Source organism: Sprattus sprattus, assembly GCF_963457725.1.
Source record: "Sprattus sprattus genome assembly, chromosome: 2".
NCBI lineage: Eukaryota > Metazoa > Chordata > Actinopteri > Clupeiformes > Clupeidae > Sprattus > Sprattus sprattus.
In genome coordinates, this window is record NC_137921.1 from 15261257 (window position 1) to 15280169 (window position 18913).

At 43.4% G+C, this 18913-nt stretch overlaps 1 protein-coding gene across 1 annotated transcript; it reads right to left on the bottom strand.

Moving 5' to 3' along the window:
* Positions 1–1156: 1156 nt before the first annotated feature.
* On the bottom strand, positions 1157–18140 carry LOC308360328 (dihydropyrimidinase-related protein 5-like; the record flags this gene model as incomplete). Its single annotated transcript, XM_080832167.1, has 12 exons — positions 1157–1274; positions 1554–1722; positions 2043–2250; positions 2780–2922; positions 3244–3385; positions 5110–5266; positions 6330–6405; positions 6734–6778; positions 6897–6965; positions 8160–8339; positions 9516–9674; positions 17880–18140. The coding sequence occupies 12 exons, from the start codon at positions 18138–18140 to the stop codon at positions 1189–1191; spliced, it is 1695 nt and encodes a 564-aa protein (XP_080688293.1). The 3' UTR covers positions 1157–1188.
* Between the last annotated feature and the right edge of the window lie 773 nt (positions 18141–18913).

The window sequence follows — 18913 nt, forward strand, 5'->3', positions numbered from 1 at the left end:
TTAAAGGAGTTAAATATAGACCCCTCAAAAACACAAATGCCAAGACCAGCAAAAACAACATTTCATGTCTTTCATGTACAATTTTAACATTGAGGCAGGCAAATTGGTCCCTCGTGAAAGAATCAAAGTGCAAAGTCTAGTTTACTGGGAGACACTGAATATTTTGTGGTATATATATTTAAATCTCGACAAATGCCTTTTGAAATAATTCACAGTGCCCTCCAGGTCTTCTCCTAATAACCTCTCCTAGAACTGTAACCACCCCTGTACTGCGTTAACAACATCCTGTCACAGATCCTACTCGTCCTGATATCCTGGGATCATGAAATGCCCACACCAAGTGTTTGGTGTCCAGAAAATGTGAGTCTGAAATGAGACCATCCTCACTAAGCTATGTGCAAGCAGCAGCTGAGTTTCATCACCACACATGCAATCTGTTACAAAAATATTAAGTTAAATCAACATGTCAACGTGGAATCTATTAGAAGTACATATATATATATATATACTCTCCTTCGTCAAGTAAGTGCTACAACAAGGTACAAAGGTGAACACAAGGTAGTGATGGCTGATAATGAGGTGTGGGGATTGGTGTACACATCCAAATATATTGTTGGGGTCTGAACAACAAGTTGGAGCTGAGAAGTTTAAAGTGACGGAAAACACAAAACCAATCTCCCTAGGGAGGGCCCATTTCTAACAACAACAATAGCGAGAACTTCCAGGACAAAAGGCATATTGTATGATTATCCTACACCTACAGCAAATCACTGAGTGTGTGTGGGTGTGTGTGTGTTTTTGTATGCCTGGGTGAGTGTGTGTGTATGTGTGTTTTTTGTATGCCTAGGTGAGTGTGTTTTCTTGCAAGGTGTCAATAACTATGCGTAAAGGTCAGTCCACTCAACAACTGTACTGGTGCTATCGTTCTGATATTTAGGTAACACATATACTACAATTTCTATGAACAAATGCATAAACTGGAGAAGGCCTGTTCTACTGCTGTTGACTCTCCTGTTCTACAAATCATAAAGTAACGTCCAGTTCAGTCGGTTCTTTTATCTGTGGTAATAGGTGTTGGAAAAGACCCAGTGGATGTCTAAATCAGTGCAGATTTCTTGGTTGGTGAAAAATACACAGAAAAAAAGGGTGCAGGGTGAAGGCCTACGGCCTGATGTGCGGCCTCCATGGTTACCAGATGCCACTGGACCGGCCACCAGGCGGGGCCAGGATTCTGGCAGAGGACCTCTTCGGGAGATGGTCGTCTGCCTGAGCGCCTGTGAAGACCAGAAAGAAACAGGAAAGAAAAGATGATCATAATAGTCAAGGGTGAGCGGTCCACTCTCTCAGACATGTTCTGTCTCACATTCTCACAACTCCCTCACTTGTCTGACATACTTATTTTCTTGTACATGTGACAAATATAAAGCTATAAACATTAACATACCTTCATATCCACATATCCACATTCAAAAATGTGCACACATGCGCAGTTACACACACACATTCGCACATACACAATACACAGAGAGAGACACACACAAACATTTACACACCTGACAGGCTGAAGCTGGACTCGTGCAGGTCCCTCACCCCAACATGTCTGGCGACGGCACGGGCAGGGGGCTCACCGTCTGGAAGACACACTTCCTTTTTGCCGTTTTTTGAGTTAGCCACCATGGCAACATCTCCAGAGTAGGGGGCCCTGTCCACCCCCTTCAGAGTCTGGCACTGTGATTGGATGAGAGAGGTCATGTGACATAGGTAACAAGCCAGGATAGGTGAGATGCCGTTTATTTGATATGCTGATGCTTGTCAATCAATTATGACATCCATCTGTTCTTCCAGTAGACTTGTGTTTTTCATACGTAGGTCAACAATGCAAGCCTGCTTTTAGTAGTGCATGATATGGTACAGTCTGCCTCTTAGTAAATAGACGTGTTCATCTGTGAGTGTGAGTGTGAGTGTGTGTGTGTGTGTTTGATCTGTGTCTGCGTGTGTGTTTGATCTGTGTCTGTGTGTGTGTTTGATCTGGCCATACCCACCTTTTCCCTCTGCACCATCTTCTTGTAAAGGAAGTCTGGGAAGGTCCGCATGGGATAGAATTTTCCAGATCCCTCAGCGCACATGAAGGCTCCGTTCTCACACACAACACGCCCATGGCTGATGGTAACCAGGGGAACCCCGTGACAACGCATGTTTTCATACAGGTTGAAGTCTCCACCTTGAGCCTGAGTGCTCACAGAAATGGTCCTGCAAAAAAACTGCAGTTAGCAAGTGTGTGTGTGGGTTTGCTTCATGTGCCCATGTCAGTTTAGGTGTATGTGTGTGTACGTGTGTAATGAGTGTTTATGTTCTTTTTATACCGTATGTAGGTGAGCATCTTTCAAAGCTAAAAAAAACCCCATCTATATCCAGAAAATGTCTTAGGACAGCACTTTGTGTCAGTTCCGGTGAATGTGAATTGTGTGACAGAATGGGGTAAGAACGGCAGAGGCGGTGGAAGAGAATGAATGCTGCAAACCTCCGCATGTTGAGATAAACGGCTCATTCTACTCTCTGCTACCACCTGCTGTCGCTGCACTGCTACTGCAGGGACAGATAGTGCAGCAAGAAGTCATCACACTTACTGTATGTCAGGTGTCTGAATATGTGTGTGTTTGATCCTATAAGTGATTGCGTGCGTTTATAGTGTGTTATGTATGTTTGAAGTTAGTATGTATGCTTGTGCGAGGGAACCAATTGATGTTTGCCCAAGAGAGTTTCTGTGTGTGTTTGTTACCTTGCGGCATCAGCGTCCCACACGACCACATCAGCGTCAGCCCCTGGGATGATGCGTCCCTTGCGGGGGTAGAGGTTGTAGATCTTAGCAGCGTTGGAGCTCGTCACGGCAACAAAGCGGTTCTCATCCATCTTGCCTCCCACCTAAGGCCAGAAGGAACAGATAAGTTACTACAATTTGATTCTACCTAATTCGGCTCTATTCATTTGAACTCTGTTGTCATTTCACAACAATATTGATGTTTCATTCAAGTCCAGATGAGTGAAGGTATTTTTAAAACATTCCTTTAGGGCCAAGTTATTTCAGTGCCGCCTTCGCCCTTGCTTCTTGACAAAGACTACTTCAAACATTTATTTCCCACCACCAAGTAAACACATAACAATCGCTTTACACAATCCACTCTCCTGTGACTTCATGACCTCTGTCACTTATCGGTGACCCCCCCGGGTGAACCCTGCACTTACCACTCCTCTCTCCCAGATGACGCTCATGCGGTCCTGCACCCCTGCAACGCCATGGGGGATCTTGGTGAAGTCATCACGGCCCATCGCCTTCTGCTTGGTGGTGAACGGACGGTGGTCTGACACAACCACGTTCACAGTGTCACTGAGAATACAGACACACATTTACATTTACAGAGGGAAGAAGAGAGAAGATATGATAGTAAGTATTATTATTATTATTATTATTATTATTATTAATAATAATAATAATAATAATAATAATAATAATATAAAGTGATAAGTAATGAGTAGAGAGGTCAGTACACTGTAAACCCAGACAGTTCTACTAACTCATTAACATTATGTATTCAGTACTTAAAACCTGGTATTTAGTTGACCCAACTTAAAATGTATTCGTTTTCTGAGCAAGTGCAGACGTTTTAATTGTATTGGAATGTATTTGTTTGAGTTAACATTGCCTGATAACTCAAAAATGTTTAGTATCTGACGTCATCAACGTCGTTGAGAACACCATTGCAAAGCTCTTTTGATGAGAGACGGACACAGCAGACTTAAGGTAGAGGAGTCGTTTAGTAATCCAGAGGTTGGAAGGTTGCTAGTTCGATTCCCCACTCCTCCTTACCAAGTGTATAAGTGTGAACCCCTAAACTGCTCATGATCTATAAATGCAAAATTCCTTGTCAATCGCTTTGGATAAAAGCGTCTGCTAAATCACAGATGTAAATGTTAATGCAGTGGCAACACTGGGAAGGCGGTCTACCAATGACACTTCTCTCTACAGTAAGAGCTTGCAAGAAGTTGGAACGTAAGGAAGATACCCTTTCAAAAACGTGTAAGGGCGTAATTACTAGTTTGAGAAAGACCCAGAGAAACACAAATATCTGACGAGGCTAAATCCTTTACGATTTTGGAATAATATGAGTTCAGAGAACTCAAAAATTATGAAAATGATAACACAAAAAATCAGAAAAGCCGATGTATAATTTTTGAGTTAAGTTTACTTAAAAAAAATAATATATGTACTCAAATTTTCTTATGTAATCGGTTACATCAAAAGTTTTGAGTTCTCTGAACTTGTTCAGGTTTACAGTGTAGATAGTGAATGGAAATTAATGGAGTGAACTTGATTTATTATTATCTTTATGCTCTGGAGAACTGGGTTTCTAAGTGTTCATTAGACCCAGAGTGACAGTTGAGGGGAAGAGGGAGTGTGACTACTTCAGGACGACAGGTGTGTGGAAGGTATGTGGAGCGAGAGACTGAAGAGAGAGAACACAGCTGGAGAACACAGCTGACTGGTGGGACTGGAGTTGTTGAGTGACAGCTGAGTGGGAGTGGTCTCTATGAGTAGATGTAGGTTTCCAACTCCGTGCATCTCTCTATATCTGTGTATATATATAAAGTAGGTGTGCGTGTGTGTATATATGACATACATGAAAATAAGGATTTGAGAGGATATTGGAGCGATCTGTTAGCAACTGTCAAACTGGTACATACAGGAGTTGCTGGTCTGATCAACTAAAGAGTGGAAGTTGTCTGAATGACACAGACATGGGGTATCCTGGATCCGTCACAGGAGGGACAGGATTGAATTGAATTGAATTGATTTGAACTGAACTAAAGTGAGGAAGGCGGAAATGTATGCTTTTGAGGTGGATGTGATCATTTTGAATGACAGGCGACTGAGACTGGCGCAGGTTTGACTGACAAATGAATGTGTTTGGCCTGAGTCTGACCATCAGGTGAGTTTCACCAGTACCCTGGAGATAGCATGTACTGCTTATGACCTCTGACTGAGGAGGTTAGGGTTGAATGACAGGCAGATGGGTATGGGTGTGTGTTTTGATTGACAGGAGGGCAACGTACTTTCCCAGCAGGCTCATGAGGTAGTTGGGGGTGTTTGGGTCGAGCCGGAGGGGCGGCGCCATGACGTGGGCCGCCGCGTGGGCCCAGTCCTGGTGGTAGTAATGCATGCCGTTCAGCACCGAGTGGGCCACCGTGGTCTCTGCATGGACCACCTTACCTAAAACACACACACACACATACACTTTTTACTGTATTTTATTTTGTCAATGTTATGTTTGATATATATGTCAATGCCTTTTTTAAGTTGTTTAGCCATTATCACTCTGGCAGGGGGACTGCCAATGGAAACTAGCCTTTTGGCTACAATTGGGTGCATTTACATTTTAATGTTTATTAATGTACACTGTCCCTCTTCAACAAATAAACAAACTGAAACTGAAAACACACAGACATGCTGAATTGGCTACATTTGACTGGGCTATATCACACAGTTATTTGTTCTATGGAGAGAAAAAAAAAAAAAAAAAAACCGTAATAATCAACATCTAGAGAAATACAATGTATTTGTTTTGATCTATATTACCACACTGGTCCAAGTAAAAGATCCAGTTTAAAGCAGCAATACGGAGTTCTGTTCCAAAAACGACCTAAAAGGAATGCAAAAACCTTGCAAACACCACCAACAGCTAAGCTGACACTGATGCAATGTCATGCGTGTGAAAGCAATTCTTCCATTTTTGCAGGGTGTACCAGCCCGTTACACAGAACTACATAGGGCATATCCTGGATGGCGAGTGGAAAACACACAGATGTTTATCTGTTCTTCACATGACCATATACTATCAAATAGATTTGAAGATGATACCTAAACTAGTTGCCTATAAAACCATACCTCAAAAAGTGTAAAATTGTTGCTCAGTGTTACGTACTTTAAAAGATGATCAGATGGAAGACACAAGCTTTGAGCTTTGTGTTTTAGTTTTAGTAGAGAACACGTGGACTTCAAAAGCACAGCCAGTGGCCACAGAAACACTCAAACATAAGCAGGCAGACAAAGGCCTTTACAAAGACAAGGACAAACAGACGGCCACAAACAGGATGACACACAGACACAACAGGAAGACAGACAGACAAACAAGGAGGCTAACAGAAAACAAAACAAAAAGCTAGACATAGAGCTACAATTAGGCATACACACACAGGAGAGGAGCTCTGTGAATGGCCACATACATACTGTACATAAAGGAGTACACACAGAAGAAGAGTCATATTTCACCCACCCTGCATCTTAGCAGCTGCAATCACATCTCCAGCCGTCATACTGGCCACGTTCACCAGGTAAACAGGGCAGTGGGCCTGCAGACAGGAAATGCTATCCATTACACACAGTTCTGCTAACACACACATACACACACTGTACTGCTAACACACACAAATACACAGTACTGCTAACACAGGCACATACACAAAGTACTGCTAACACACATACACACTGTACTGCTAACACACACCCATATGCACAGTACTGCGAACACACACACAGATACGTGATCTCTTTATATCTGTTTCTGTTAATCACACTGACAGTGGTATCCACTGGCAGTGACCCTCCACTTGGAAATACACCATAATTATAATCAGATAAATGCCAATTTCCAGAAGAAGAGAGAAACATCAAACTCACTCTGTTGGCAATGGTGATGGCTCGGTGTGTGGCCTCTGCCTCCAGCTAAAATCAAAAGGAAAAGCAGTTTTATATCACACAAAAAAACCACAATAATCCACACTATGAATACCTACACACTGAACCCAAACACACTCTCTCTCCCAGACACACAGACATGTACCTCCTCTGGGCGGCTAATCTCAATTCCTTCTGGCCCACTGATTCCCAAATCCAGCGCCTCCTTTGCTCCCTGAGATAGAAATACACAAGTAAATAAATTACAAACACATCAAATGGGCAGTAGAGTTTTGAAATGAATGAGTGTGACCGCTTAACCTCTCTGTCATATGTGTGTATAAACTCCCTAATCCGCCTTCAGATGACATGATAAAGAGGATTATCACAGCAAAGTCAGTCTAAGGCCGGGTTCACAGACATCTGCATTAGGAATCTGATTTATGACGACACTGTGAGTGTGTCTGCGCATATGTGTTTGTGCATGTTTGCACACACATTTGTGTGTGTGTGTGCATGAATGTGTGTTCAATTTATCCGTGTATTCCTGTCCAGAGTAAGCCGCCAAAGGACCCTTGAAGCAGAGAAGAAGTCATGGGCTCGCCATCAGAGCAGGCACTGTGCTGTCAGTCGGCACAGACAAGAGCAACAGCTGGATGACAGCATGTAACACGCATGTCGGAAATCTCTGGATTAGACTTTATGGGCACCAGAAAAACTGCCTGTGTGTGTGTGTGTGTGTGTGAATGTGTGTGTGTGTGTGGGGACTGCAGCCCTTTAAGCTAATTATCCCATAATCCTTTGAAGAGGTCAAGCCTGTCACGTCCAGGAGGATCATTCTCTGATCCTTACACCCCTCAGTGCAAACACACATACCATATGCACCCTATCTGTGTGTGCACACACATACACATGTATCTATTTGTGTGTGTGTATGAGCATTTATATGTGTGTATATGTGCATGTGGGTTGCTCGCTATGTATCAGGCCCGATTCATTGAGGGCTACAGTAGGAACTCCCGACATAACTAAATATTAGTGACGTAAAGAAAATGGGCTCCTATGTGGAGATCTCCATACATTATCCTGACATCCTTGCTAATTGTCGTACACTCGAATCCTGTGTGAATTTCTATCTTCTATATTACTGTGAAGCTGAGTTTTTCTAAATCACACAATCATCACTCCAGTATAGCAATTAAATAGCAAAGCGCCCTCTCACACAATGAAATAACATGACATTGGTTATATTCCAGAGTCACAAACCCACATAAATGCACTGGTGATTTTGATAACAATAACAGAGGAACCTATTATCACTGTAAGTTAATCCTGTCTGAACGGAGCTCTAGGTTGGACTAGGCCACCTGTTCCATCACTGTCCAAACAGCAGGCTGTGTGTTCTGTGTTCTGTGGTCTGTGTTCTGACCTCCACCACCAGTTCTCCGTTCTCCGCGTGGATGCGCGGGACGGCTCCGATGTCCTTGCACGTCTGCAGGGCCTGGAAGAGCTCGCTGTCCCTCAGCATGAGCGTGTCCTTGTAGGCCATAAACATCTGGAAGGAGTTAACCCCACGCTCCCGGACCAGAGACTCCATCTCATTACGCACCTGTGGGGGGAGACAGAAGCTTACTCACTCACATCTACACCCAGTACACCTCAATATGCATTAGCTCTCTAATATCACAGAATATAACGTTAAGCAAATATACCCTAAATTATTATATGTAAACTGTATAATACATTTATAACATTTTACAGAACCATTTAATGTCCAAAGTTTACATTTCTATTACTAGGATGTACACTTACAGTAGACTTGTTATTGTTAATGTAGACTTAATGGATAAATTCACATGTCCTAAGTAGTTCATCTCAGTTATAGTATTCAGGCATACTGGCACCACTGTACACACCAGCCACAACATAGAGCCCTGGTGCCCTTAAGCCACATTCAATAACAGATTCTCAATTTACAAGGTTCAGTAGCCTATTGATGAGACATTGGTTAAGCGCATTGATAGGTGTATTCATGTGACAAACATGACCTGACCCAACTTTTAATTATTGATTTCAGCTTCAATACCACAGTGTTGCACTGCTGAACTGATGGCGTGTTATGGAGCTGACTGTGCTGTCACAGTCAGCACACAGTCTGGCATTGATATCTCAGTCTCACACATTTTGCTATCAAACAGACCATCTGAGTTCAGCTACACACACTCACACACACACACACACACACACACCAGCTGAGTTCAGATACAGCTGCTCCAAGTGAGGTCTGTCGTGAAACCTGAGCTGGTGTATTTTGCATGCAGACCTTGTGGATATTTCAGCATGCGAAAACAAGGAATGACGAACACCCACACATTCCTTATAGACTTAAGAGCTTTGGGAATAGTATGTTCAATAGCTGGACCAAAAATAGGTTAAAAGAAAAGCTAAAACTAAATTCCTGAAAAAAATAACATTATTCAAATATACTAATAATATAATAAATATAATTTTCAAAATCCCATTGGCAATAACAAGATTTTATTCTCATTTTAATATTTAATTCAGATTACAGAAGGTGATTTACACCAACCCCACCCTGAAAAGCACATGCATCCTCATCCATGACCAAAAAATGAAATGGAAACAGGAGGGAACACAGAAAAGAGCCAGAGAGAGAGAGAAAAAGAAATACAGAAAGATAGTAACTGAAAAAAATAGATAAGGCACAGGAAGACAAACAGACAGACAGACAAACAGACTGGGAGATCCTGGAATACTGCAGTACCTTGACTCCCCACCAGGTGATGCCCATGTGCAGGGCGTAGTCACAGCAAGCTTTGGAGTCCGCCAGCGAGCGGCACGTCTCATACGCATCCACCAGAGACGAGTCCTTCTCTGGCAACACGTGGGCGATCACCATAGTGGTGCCACCCAGTAGCGCAGCCTACAGAGAGAGAGAGAGAGGGATAAAAGGTTGATATATAAGACTGTAATGAAGGTTTCAGTTAGATAGTCCACAGTTTTATAGCTTTAGCAGTAGACTCACAGCAGGAGGGTTTGTTAATCAGATTCAATAAAACTGCACTGTAGTGGTCGCAAGAGAGGTCAAAGCGCTCATCATCCCTGAGCTCACACATGATCATTTTCCTATTTGATGTGGTTGAGGTGCGTTTGATGAAAGAGGAAAGAGGGGAAGCACTGAGAGGAGAGTAAAGGAGGGGAAGTGGAGGAAGATGACAGGCAAGAGGTCAGAGGTCATGATATTAGCATAGAAATACCCTGAGTCAGTGACACACTCATGGCAACACTCACAGACACACACACACACACACACACACACACACATGCACACAAACACACACACACATGCACACAAATTGCCTCAGACATAACTGCTCCAGTGTGAAGGGCACAATGCCTGCAAGGATGGAATACTAATGAATGAAACAGACAGAGTAACGATCATAAACACTTCCAGGATTGAATGTTCATTTTTGTTAGAAGGTTTGGGGAAAGAGTGATGGAAAGAATAAGAGGACAATGAGTTTGAAGAAGAAAATTGTAAACTGAATATAGAAATAATTTATTAATTTAACAGGGTGTGTTAGGGGGGGAAGGGGGGGTGATAGAGAATGAGGAAGAAGAGAGGAGAAAGGGGAGAGAGAGAGAGAAACCCACAAACACTCCACCAATCTGCCATGGCTTAAATTGGTTGGCACATAGGGTAACCATGACGACTGGTCCAACCAAAAAGGATTGTCTATTCCGAGACTTACATACACACAGAAATGAAAACACACACTTCCGGAGTTGTGGTGCTTTTATACCCTGAAAGAAATGCAGGCTCAATGTGTGTGTGTGTGTGTGTGTGTTGGTCTGATTCGACACACAGCAGGATAGCTTAAATGGGGAAGCGAGGAGACACTACACACACTTAAGATCAGCATGCACATACACACACACTGAATGCATGTGTTTCTGTGTGTTTCTGTGTGTCTTTAAGAATGCCTAATTTTCTATGATAAAGGCATTCTCTTGAACTCACTGAAAATTTAGAGCAAGCATTGTTATTAAATTGTTGTTAAATTCAGAGGAAAAAGCATTGTGCTTCAATCTAGGTCATAAATATGCCCTGGAAGCATGCAGACAAACAAACACAAACTGACACACACGCACACAAGCACGTACTGACACACACATGCACACACACACACACACACACACACACACACACACACACACACACACACACACACACATTCAATGAAGATTTATTTCTGAGACCAATGCTGTCTTGTTTGCCCTGCTACTCATCCATCCATTAAATAACCAAATAGTCACTTCTGCAGGCACAAAGTTACTGCCTGTCTACTGACAGTGTGGACGTGATAAATGGGGTTTATAACACTACTGAACGTATGGAGAGAGGTTTAGAACATTACTGAATGCATGGGGGGAGGTTTAGAACACTACTGAACACATGAAGGGAGGTTTAGAACACTACTGAATGCATGAAGGGAGGTTTAGAACACTACTGAATGCACAGAGGGAGGTTTAGAAAACATTGAATGCATGGAGAGAGGTTTAGAACACTACTGAACGCGTGAAGGGAGGTTTAGAACATTACTGAACGTATGGAGAGAGGTTAAGAACACTACTGAACATTATGGAGAGTGCAGTGTCTGTGTGTGAAGGGTGGGGAAAAGGGATGTGAGCAACAACGAAGGTAAATGCCTCCAAAGAACCTTTACCGCTGTCATATTTAACTACCAGTGAGAAATCCATTTTTTGGCTCTTGTCTTTTTCCATCTGATGTGCATTTTCTAACCTTCTTGGTGTGGAGTCTGTGGAACTAAACAGAACACGACCTGAAAGCTTCCTCTGCATTAAACTCCACTGACTCATCCACTTTAACAGTGAAGCACGCGGGTGCGACTGCGTACACTCTCCATGTGTGTATTTGTGTGTACATGTCTCTGTATGTGTGTGTTTGTGTGTGTGTGCACTTTAGTTTGAGTCACACAGAATGTGGGTTACAAGGTCACTGAGTGAGTGGTACTGTATGTGGGTTTGCAGCAGAAAAGAATAACTTCCAGCCATCAGAGACCTCAGGCTTGTCTTTCTCACTCCACTTCAGCCTGGAGAAAGTAGGCTCATCTGAATAATTTAGCACACGCATGCCATCGGATGGCTTACAGTAAATATGGAACTATGACAGAGAAACAGAGTCAGAGACAGAACGGCAATAGAGACAAAAAGATGTTTTTTGGGAGTGTGCGCGTGAGTGTGTGTGCATATGTTTGTGTGTATGTGTGTGTGTGTGTGTGTGTGTGTGTGTGTGTGTGAAGTTTAATCCTGGTCATAAGGGCACAGAAGGCTGTATTTTGCCCTAAACTGACAAGTACGAAAACTGTGCTAAAATCAGCAGAATGAGGGCAAAGTATGACCTACTGACTTTTAGCTTCCAGAGGTCATCTATCTTTATCATCCTTTTCTCTTTCTTTCTCTCTCCCTCTTTCTCTCCCTCTCTCCTGATCTCTCTCTCCTTTCATCCCCTCCTCTCCCTGAGCTGAATGAGGCAGCAGAACACAGCTGGGTATAAACACCAAAACACCAGAGGCTGGAGCAGCTCTCCTGACCGCATTAAAAGGAGGGATAAGAAGATGAAAAGAGGAAATTGAGTGTGTACTGTATGATAATGAGGGTGTGTGTGTATATGTGATAGTGAGGGTGTGTGTATGTCATAGTGAGTGTGTGTGTGATTTTTGGAATTTTGAAGGGCCTTTGCTCTGCCCTGGAAACAAAGGGCAACACGTTCATTTTTCTAACAGCCGCCGCCACGCCCCCTCCCCCCGCGCGCATATTCTGCCTATATCACTTGAAACTGTGAAATATGTTTTTTTATGTAGGCCTAAATGACATTCTGCAGCCATTATACTATTTCCAAAAAAATTATGTTTTCCTTCGGAGGGACAAGTTAAGTCGAGGAGGGCAGACGGGCAGTTGCCCGGGCAAACTTAGCCCTTAGTCCTGTGCACGTCCCTGAAAGTGAGTGTGTATAAGTGATAGTGAGGGTGTGTGTGAGAAAGTGAGGGTGTGTTTATGTGATAGTGAGTGTGTGTGTATATGTTATAGTGAGGGTGTGTGTATGTGATAGTGAGGGTGTGTGATAGTGAGTGTGGGCGTGTGTATGTGTGATAGTGAGTGTGTGTGTGCGATAATGAGTGTGTATGTGTGATAGTGAGGGTGTGTGTAAGTGATAGTGAGGGTGTGTGTATGTGATAGTGAGTGTGTGTGTATATGTGATAGTGAGTGTGTGTGTGATAGTAAAGGTGTGTGTATGTGATAGTGAGGGTGTGTCATAGTGAGTTTGTGTATATATATGTGATGGTGAGTGTGTATGTATATGTGATAGTGATATGTATATGTTATGGTGAGTTGGTTTGTGTATATGTGATAGTAAGTGTGTGAGTGTGTATACAATAGTGAGCGTGTGTGTATGTGCGTGTGAGTGATAGTGAGTGTGTGTATATGTGATGGTGAGTGTGTGTGTGTAATTAAATTAATGTTTATGGCAATCTCACAAGCCGTGTATTACTATCAAGGACAGAAGGGAAGATAATGTCAGGCAAGGAGAGAGAAAATATATACAGTGGTGGCCAAAATTATTAGAACACCTGACAGATCTGAGAATAATGACCTTTTTTTGCCTCCAAAACATGATTTGTAATAATGTTCATGAAACATGCAGATGGTTGTTCTGAGCACAACATATATCAGATGAAGTGAGTCCTACTGTTTTTATCCACTTTTAACTTTAATATGTTGTACGTCCACCTTTTGCAGCAATTACAGCAGCACATCTCTCTGGCATAGAGTCAATGAATTTCTTGAGAACTTCAACAGTTATGTTATCCCATGCCTTCTGCAGGTCAAGCCAAAGGCTTTCCTTGGAATGTACAATAGATCTGTCAAGTTTATTTTCCAACTTGCCCCGAATTTGCTTGATGGGTTTGAAGACGGGACTTTGAGAGGGCCGGTCCATCATTTTCAATGTTTTAGCAGTTTCCTTGTCGCCGGTAGTTTCGGCAATAGTTAAAATAATGTTTAGGGTCATTGTCCTCTTGGAAAATAAATCCAGGCCCAATAAGACGTCTCCAAGAAGGAACTTTGTGCCTCACCAGAATGTTGTGGTATACTTTTGTATCCATGATGCCGTCAATTTAGCCAAAGTCACCTGTTCCTGAGGCTTAAATTGCACCCCACACTATAATATTACCCCCTCCTTGTTTAACTGTTGGCAAGAGACACACATTTTTATATCTCTCCCCCTCACTTCGTGGAACATACACGCTTTGCTTGTTGCCAAACTGTTCAAACCTGGATTCATCAGTACACAACACTTAAACCAATATTTCTTTGTCCATTTCTTGTGTTCTTTTGCAAATTTCAGGCCTTACACTCAATTGTTCTCTTTCAGTAATGTTTCTTTGCTGCTATTCTGCCAAAAAAAGTCCTTCTTCTCCCAGTTTCCGACAAACAGTTCTTGAAGACACTGTTGCACCATTAGTCATTGTGATGTTGATCTCGTCACACAGTTCTTGTAACTCTTTCTTCGGTCCTGAAGACTGAGAATTTTGAAATGCTTCACTTGTGTGTCTGAGAGATGAAAAAAGAAACCTCTCCCCTTTCGGTTCTGGTGCCATGGCGGTCTAAAGTGTACTTTACAGTGCTGGGACTGCATCTCAAGTCCTTGGCTATGCGGCAGTAACTCCAGCAAGCATCAAAAAACCTTTATTCGAACCCGTTGCTCACTCGTTAGCTCCTTCTTCACCTTAGCCATGTTCAAAGAGCAACATGTGCTTCGAGACTGCTTCTAGAGGCTTTGAATCTGCAGCAGTTGGTGTGGCCTCAGTGACAAAACCCTGATGTTACCAATCACTTAATGAGCAGTTTAGGCCTTGTACATTCAAAAATATCACCGAGCTGTGTCTTGCATCACCATCAATTTAACAACAAAAACACCTGACAATGATGACACAAGTCATTTGGCTTCTTCTGTGCAGGAACATGATTGTGTGACATTGACAGTGAAATAGGCCTAGCTTGTTTTTGTACGGAAAATGACCTAAATCTCATTATGATGGCTCTATTGTATTGTTTATAGAACATAATGATGACTTTGTAGATATTTCATTAGTTTTTAGGGTATTTAAATGGCCAATTCAATGAAAACAACTGAAAACTCTTAAATATGTCTAGTGTTCTAATAATTTTGGCCACCACTGTATGTGTGTGTGTGTGTGTGTGTGTGTGTGTGTGTGTAAAACACACATACAGACCTGGACAGCAGCATGTAAGCATCATTGTTAGTTGATACAATGGCTCAAGCACCCTCCCCATTCCCACGGATCTAGTGTAACCATGGAAACCAGACAACCCGCCAGTGTCTGGGTTTCCAGAAAGAAGGAATTTGTGGTGTGTGTGTGTGTGTGTGTATGTGTGTGTCTGGGTATTTGTCAGTGTTCGCATGCTTATCATGCTCTGTACAATTTGGGAACAACAATTTACGATCTGAGTTTCCTTTAGAAGTGTGTATTCTTCCTATCACCCAAATCAGGAAGCTCATTACTATCATCATACTAACAAACATGAGTTGTTATTGACCAAACCATCGTATTAATCCTTAAGGATACAAGCCTCATTTAGTATCTTTTTTAAGGGTTGCTTACATCTAAGTATCCGTGTGCTTTAAGCTAAATCACAGGATGTGCAGTGAATTCGACTAAAACAAATCAAAGCCCCAGGGCTTACTTGACACAGTTTATTTACTAGCGTGTACACACTACTTAAGTACATTACAGCTAAGAAGAAATCCATTGATTATGCACTTGCTTGGCTACTGTTTGTGGCGACTGCGCATTACAAAACAGAGGGGCATCTATCAGTAACCATGGTGACAGCTGTGCCGTGCCCCTAGTGGAAAGAGGAAAGGGCAGCCCATAATATACCTATTTCTACAAGTGCCCCTGCACAGATGTGAGAGTGGCTTCAAATGGAGTGGCTCTTCATGCCAAAGAGCAAAAGGAGAGGGTGGGACAGTCTTGGGACAGAATGTACTCAGGACACAGAACACCAAATCCGTGGACAGAAATGCAGCATTAGCCATGAGGTTCATGGAAAGCCAGCACAATCTGTTTCAAACAGCAAGCAATAAATGAAAAGGTCACACTCACATTTATCGTACTGAAACATCAACCCGGACTATTGTGCAACTGATAAGAACTATCAATACTACCACAGAACATGGAGCAGGGGGGCCCCAACTACACTTAACCAGCTTTGGGGGGCCAGCTTGCAAAAGTTTGAGAACCCCTGGTTTAGGGTATTAGGCGTAAGATGGCCCTACAGAGCAGTGAGGTCAGAGGCAGGCTGGGGTAGTGGAACACAGCTCAAGAGGATGGAGCCACACAGAGAACAGAAGCCATCTTCGAGATGAGGAGGGATTGGGGACAACTGTTTGAATAAAAATCATCAATGCAGTCATGTATGCACGTCCTCTCTTACTCCACACCTCCTTCTCTCCACTCCACTGTGCCCTCCTCTTTCTTTCTATCTCTCCCTCTCTTCTGACTCCTCAACATCTCTCTCTCTCTCTTTCTTTCTATGTGTGTGTGCGCGCGCGTGTGTGTGTGTGTGTGTGTGTTTGTATGTGTTTGTGTGTGTGTGTGTATGTGTGTGTACGCCAGGGGGCTCAGAGCACAGCTGCTCCTGGCTGATGAAATGCATGATAGACTGGGCCCCTGCAGCCCCAGATGGCCGGTCTGGAGTCGGCGCTGCGCTTTAATGAACCTCATTTAACTGTGAGGTTGAAGAGGAGAGACTGATCTCAGGTCAGTGACTTTGCTTCATTAGATGGGGAGCACAGGCGGCATGTGTGGAATGGGGTTAACTTTGGCAGCAGGGGGTACTGGAGAGGGGGGGGTGACTTGGTGGGTGTAGGGTGGGGGTCTGGGTGGAAGGGGGGGGCATATGGCAAGCTTCTGCATAAACCCTCATTAGAGAAATATCCAACAGGATTTGCTTCCTTTGGGTCAACTTAAGTGAACACACATAAAACAAATAAACACTGAATGTGTGAGTGTGCGCGTGTGTAATATATCCAAAACCTCATCTACATAGCATGATAATCATCAATATTATCACTATGATCACGTCTCCTCTCTCATGTGGTTATCAGCACAACTGCAGACACAGAGCAAATGATCTATGGCAGGGATGAATGTTCCAAAAGGTCTTTCCATCTCAACAGCTGCTCTCTCTCTCTCTCTCTCTCTCTCTCTCTCTCTCTCTCTCTCTCTGTGTGTGTGTGAGTGTGCATGTAGATATGCTGTATGTGGTTGAGAGAATGAGATTGCTACTCTGCTGTTACATCAGTCAGGCTTTCATTACTAATAGTAAACATCGTATTTGTCTCCGTGAGTGTTTGCATAATTACAAGCGCTGCTCACATTTCAGATAATGGCATTCATTTGTGCTGCAGTGCAGGAGGAGTCGGCATGGGGCCTATTGGAGTCAAAAGCTGCAGTGTTTTTGAAGGTGTAACTCACTGGTGGGGAGGTGTGTGTATGTGTGTGTGGGTGTGTGTATGTGTTTATGTGTGTGTGTGTGTGTGTGTGTGTGTGTGTGTGTGTGTGTGTGTGTGTGTGTCTGTATGATAGGACTTAGGTAAGGTGCTATGCTGTGGTGACAGTTTGGTTAAAATATTGTAATAATATAGAAATACAGAAAGTGAATTTGTGTGCAAGGTATGTTTGATGAACACTGTCGTGTTAGTAAGTTTGTTCCTTCACATGACATTTTTCAACCAGTTCTTCACCCACAAGTTAATAAGGGGGCCAGTCCAAGCTGGGTGTTCCCACCTGAAATACTGTGCTTCATTTCCTGAAAGCGTTGCAGTGCAACAACCACGGTAATCCAGAGAGAGAGAGAGAGAGAATCTCTTTCAATTTAATGATGGCTACGTACACCTGCCCAACAGTGCCATTGAGCATGCATAGTGATGAGTGTAGCGTGTACTGTGAGTGCATTAGCCTGGGCTAATCAGGTGAGGTGCAGATTAAGCGTTTCAGAGGAGCGAGGTGCCCACCTTGGTGCCGCTGTAGAAGTCGTCCTGGATGGCGGCCTTCATGAAGCTCTGCTGCAGGTGCACGCTGGAGTCGATGCCCCCTGGCAGCACCAGCTTGCCCGTGGCGTCGATCACCTTGGCCCCGCCCGGGATCATCAGCTCCTTGCCCACCTGCTGGATGACGCCGTTCTCGATGTAGACGTCGGCCTCCTGTGTGAAGTCATCGTTCACCACCTTACCCCCCTTGATCAGGATGCGCATGGAGCCCGCCCCCCCGGCCATCTGAGGAAGAGAGCGAGAGAGAGAGAGAGAGAGAGAGAGAGAGAGAGAGAGAGAGGGAGGTGGAGTGGTGGAGGAGGAGAGGTGGAGTGGTGGAGGAGGAGAGGTGGAGTGGTGGAGGAGGAAAGGTGGATGAGGAGAGGTGAAGAGCAAGGCGAGATAGGGAAAAGGGCATGGAGTCAGAGAAAGGGATAGAGAGAGAATGTTCAGGAGAAGAGGAGAGAGGGAGTGGAAAAAGACAGGAGAAATTTGATGGAAGATATTAGTTATAAATCACCAACAGAGTCAAGCAGAGAGAGACAGAGAACACAGCAGGGCTTTTGTGTGTGCGACATAAAAGAGAGAGATTTGAGATATACATAAACAGTACATAGAGAGAGAGACAACAAGAGAGGGAGAGAGAGAAATAGAAAGAGAGAATGTTCTACAGACTCACTCTGACCCTCACGCTGTATGTGCCAACAAAATTACATCAGGAACTGTTGCCTTGGAAACAGTGGCTTGTTCTAAACTCGCAGCTCTGAACACTGATGACATCTCCGAGGGAGTGGGGAATGGGGAGAGGGGTACACTCTGTTTCTACTTGCAGATTGCACGGTTTACTCACTTGCTTTGACCTCCTGTCTCCTGTGTGCAGCCTTCTACCACCACCCATAGATTTAAAAAGCTCCTGCTACTTTCTAACACAGTGCTCCCTAACCCTAACCCTAACTCTAGATTTAATTTTAAATGTTTCAATTTCATTATCAAGATATTAGCAGTGACAGGTTTTAGAA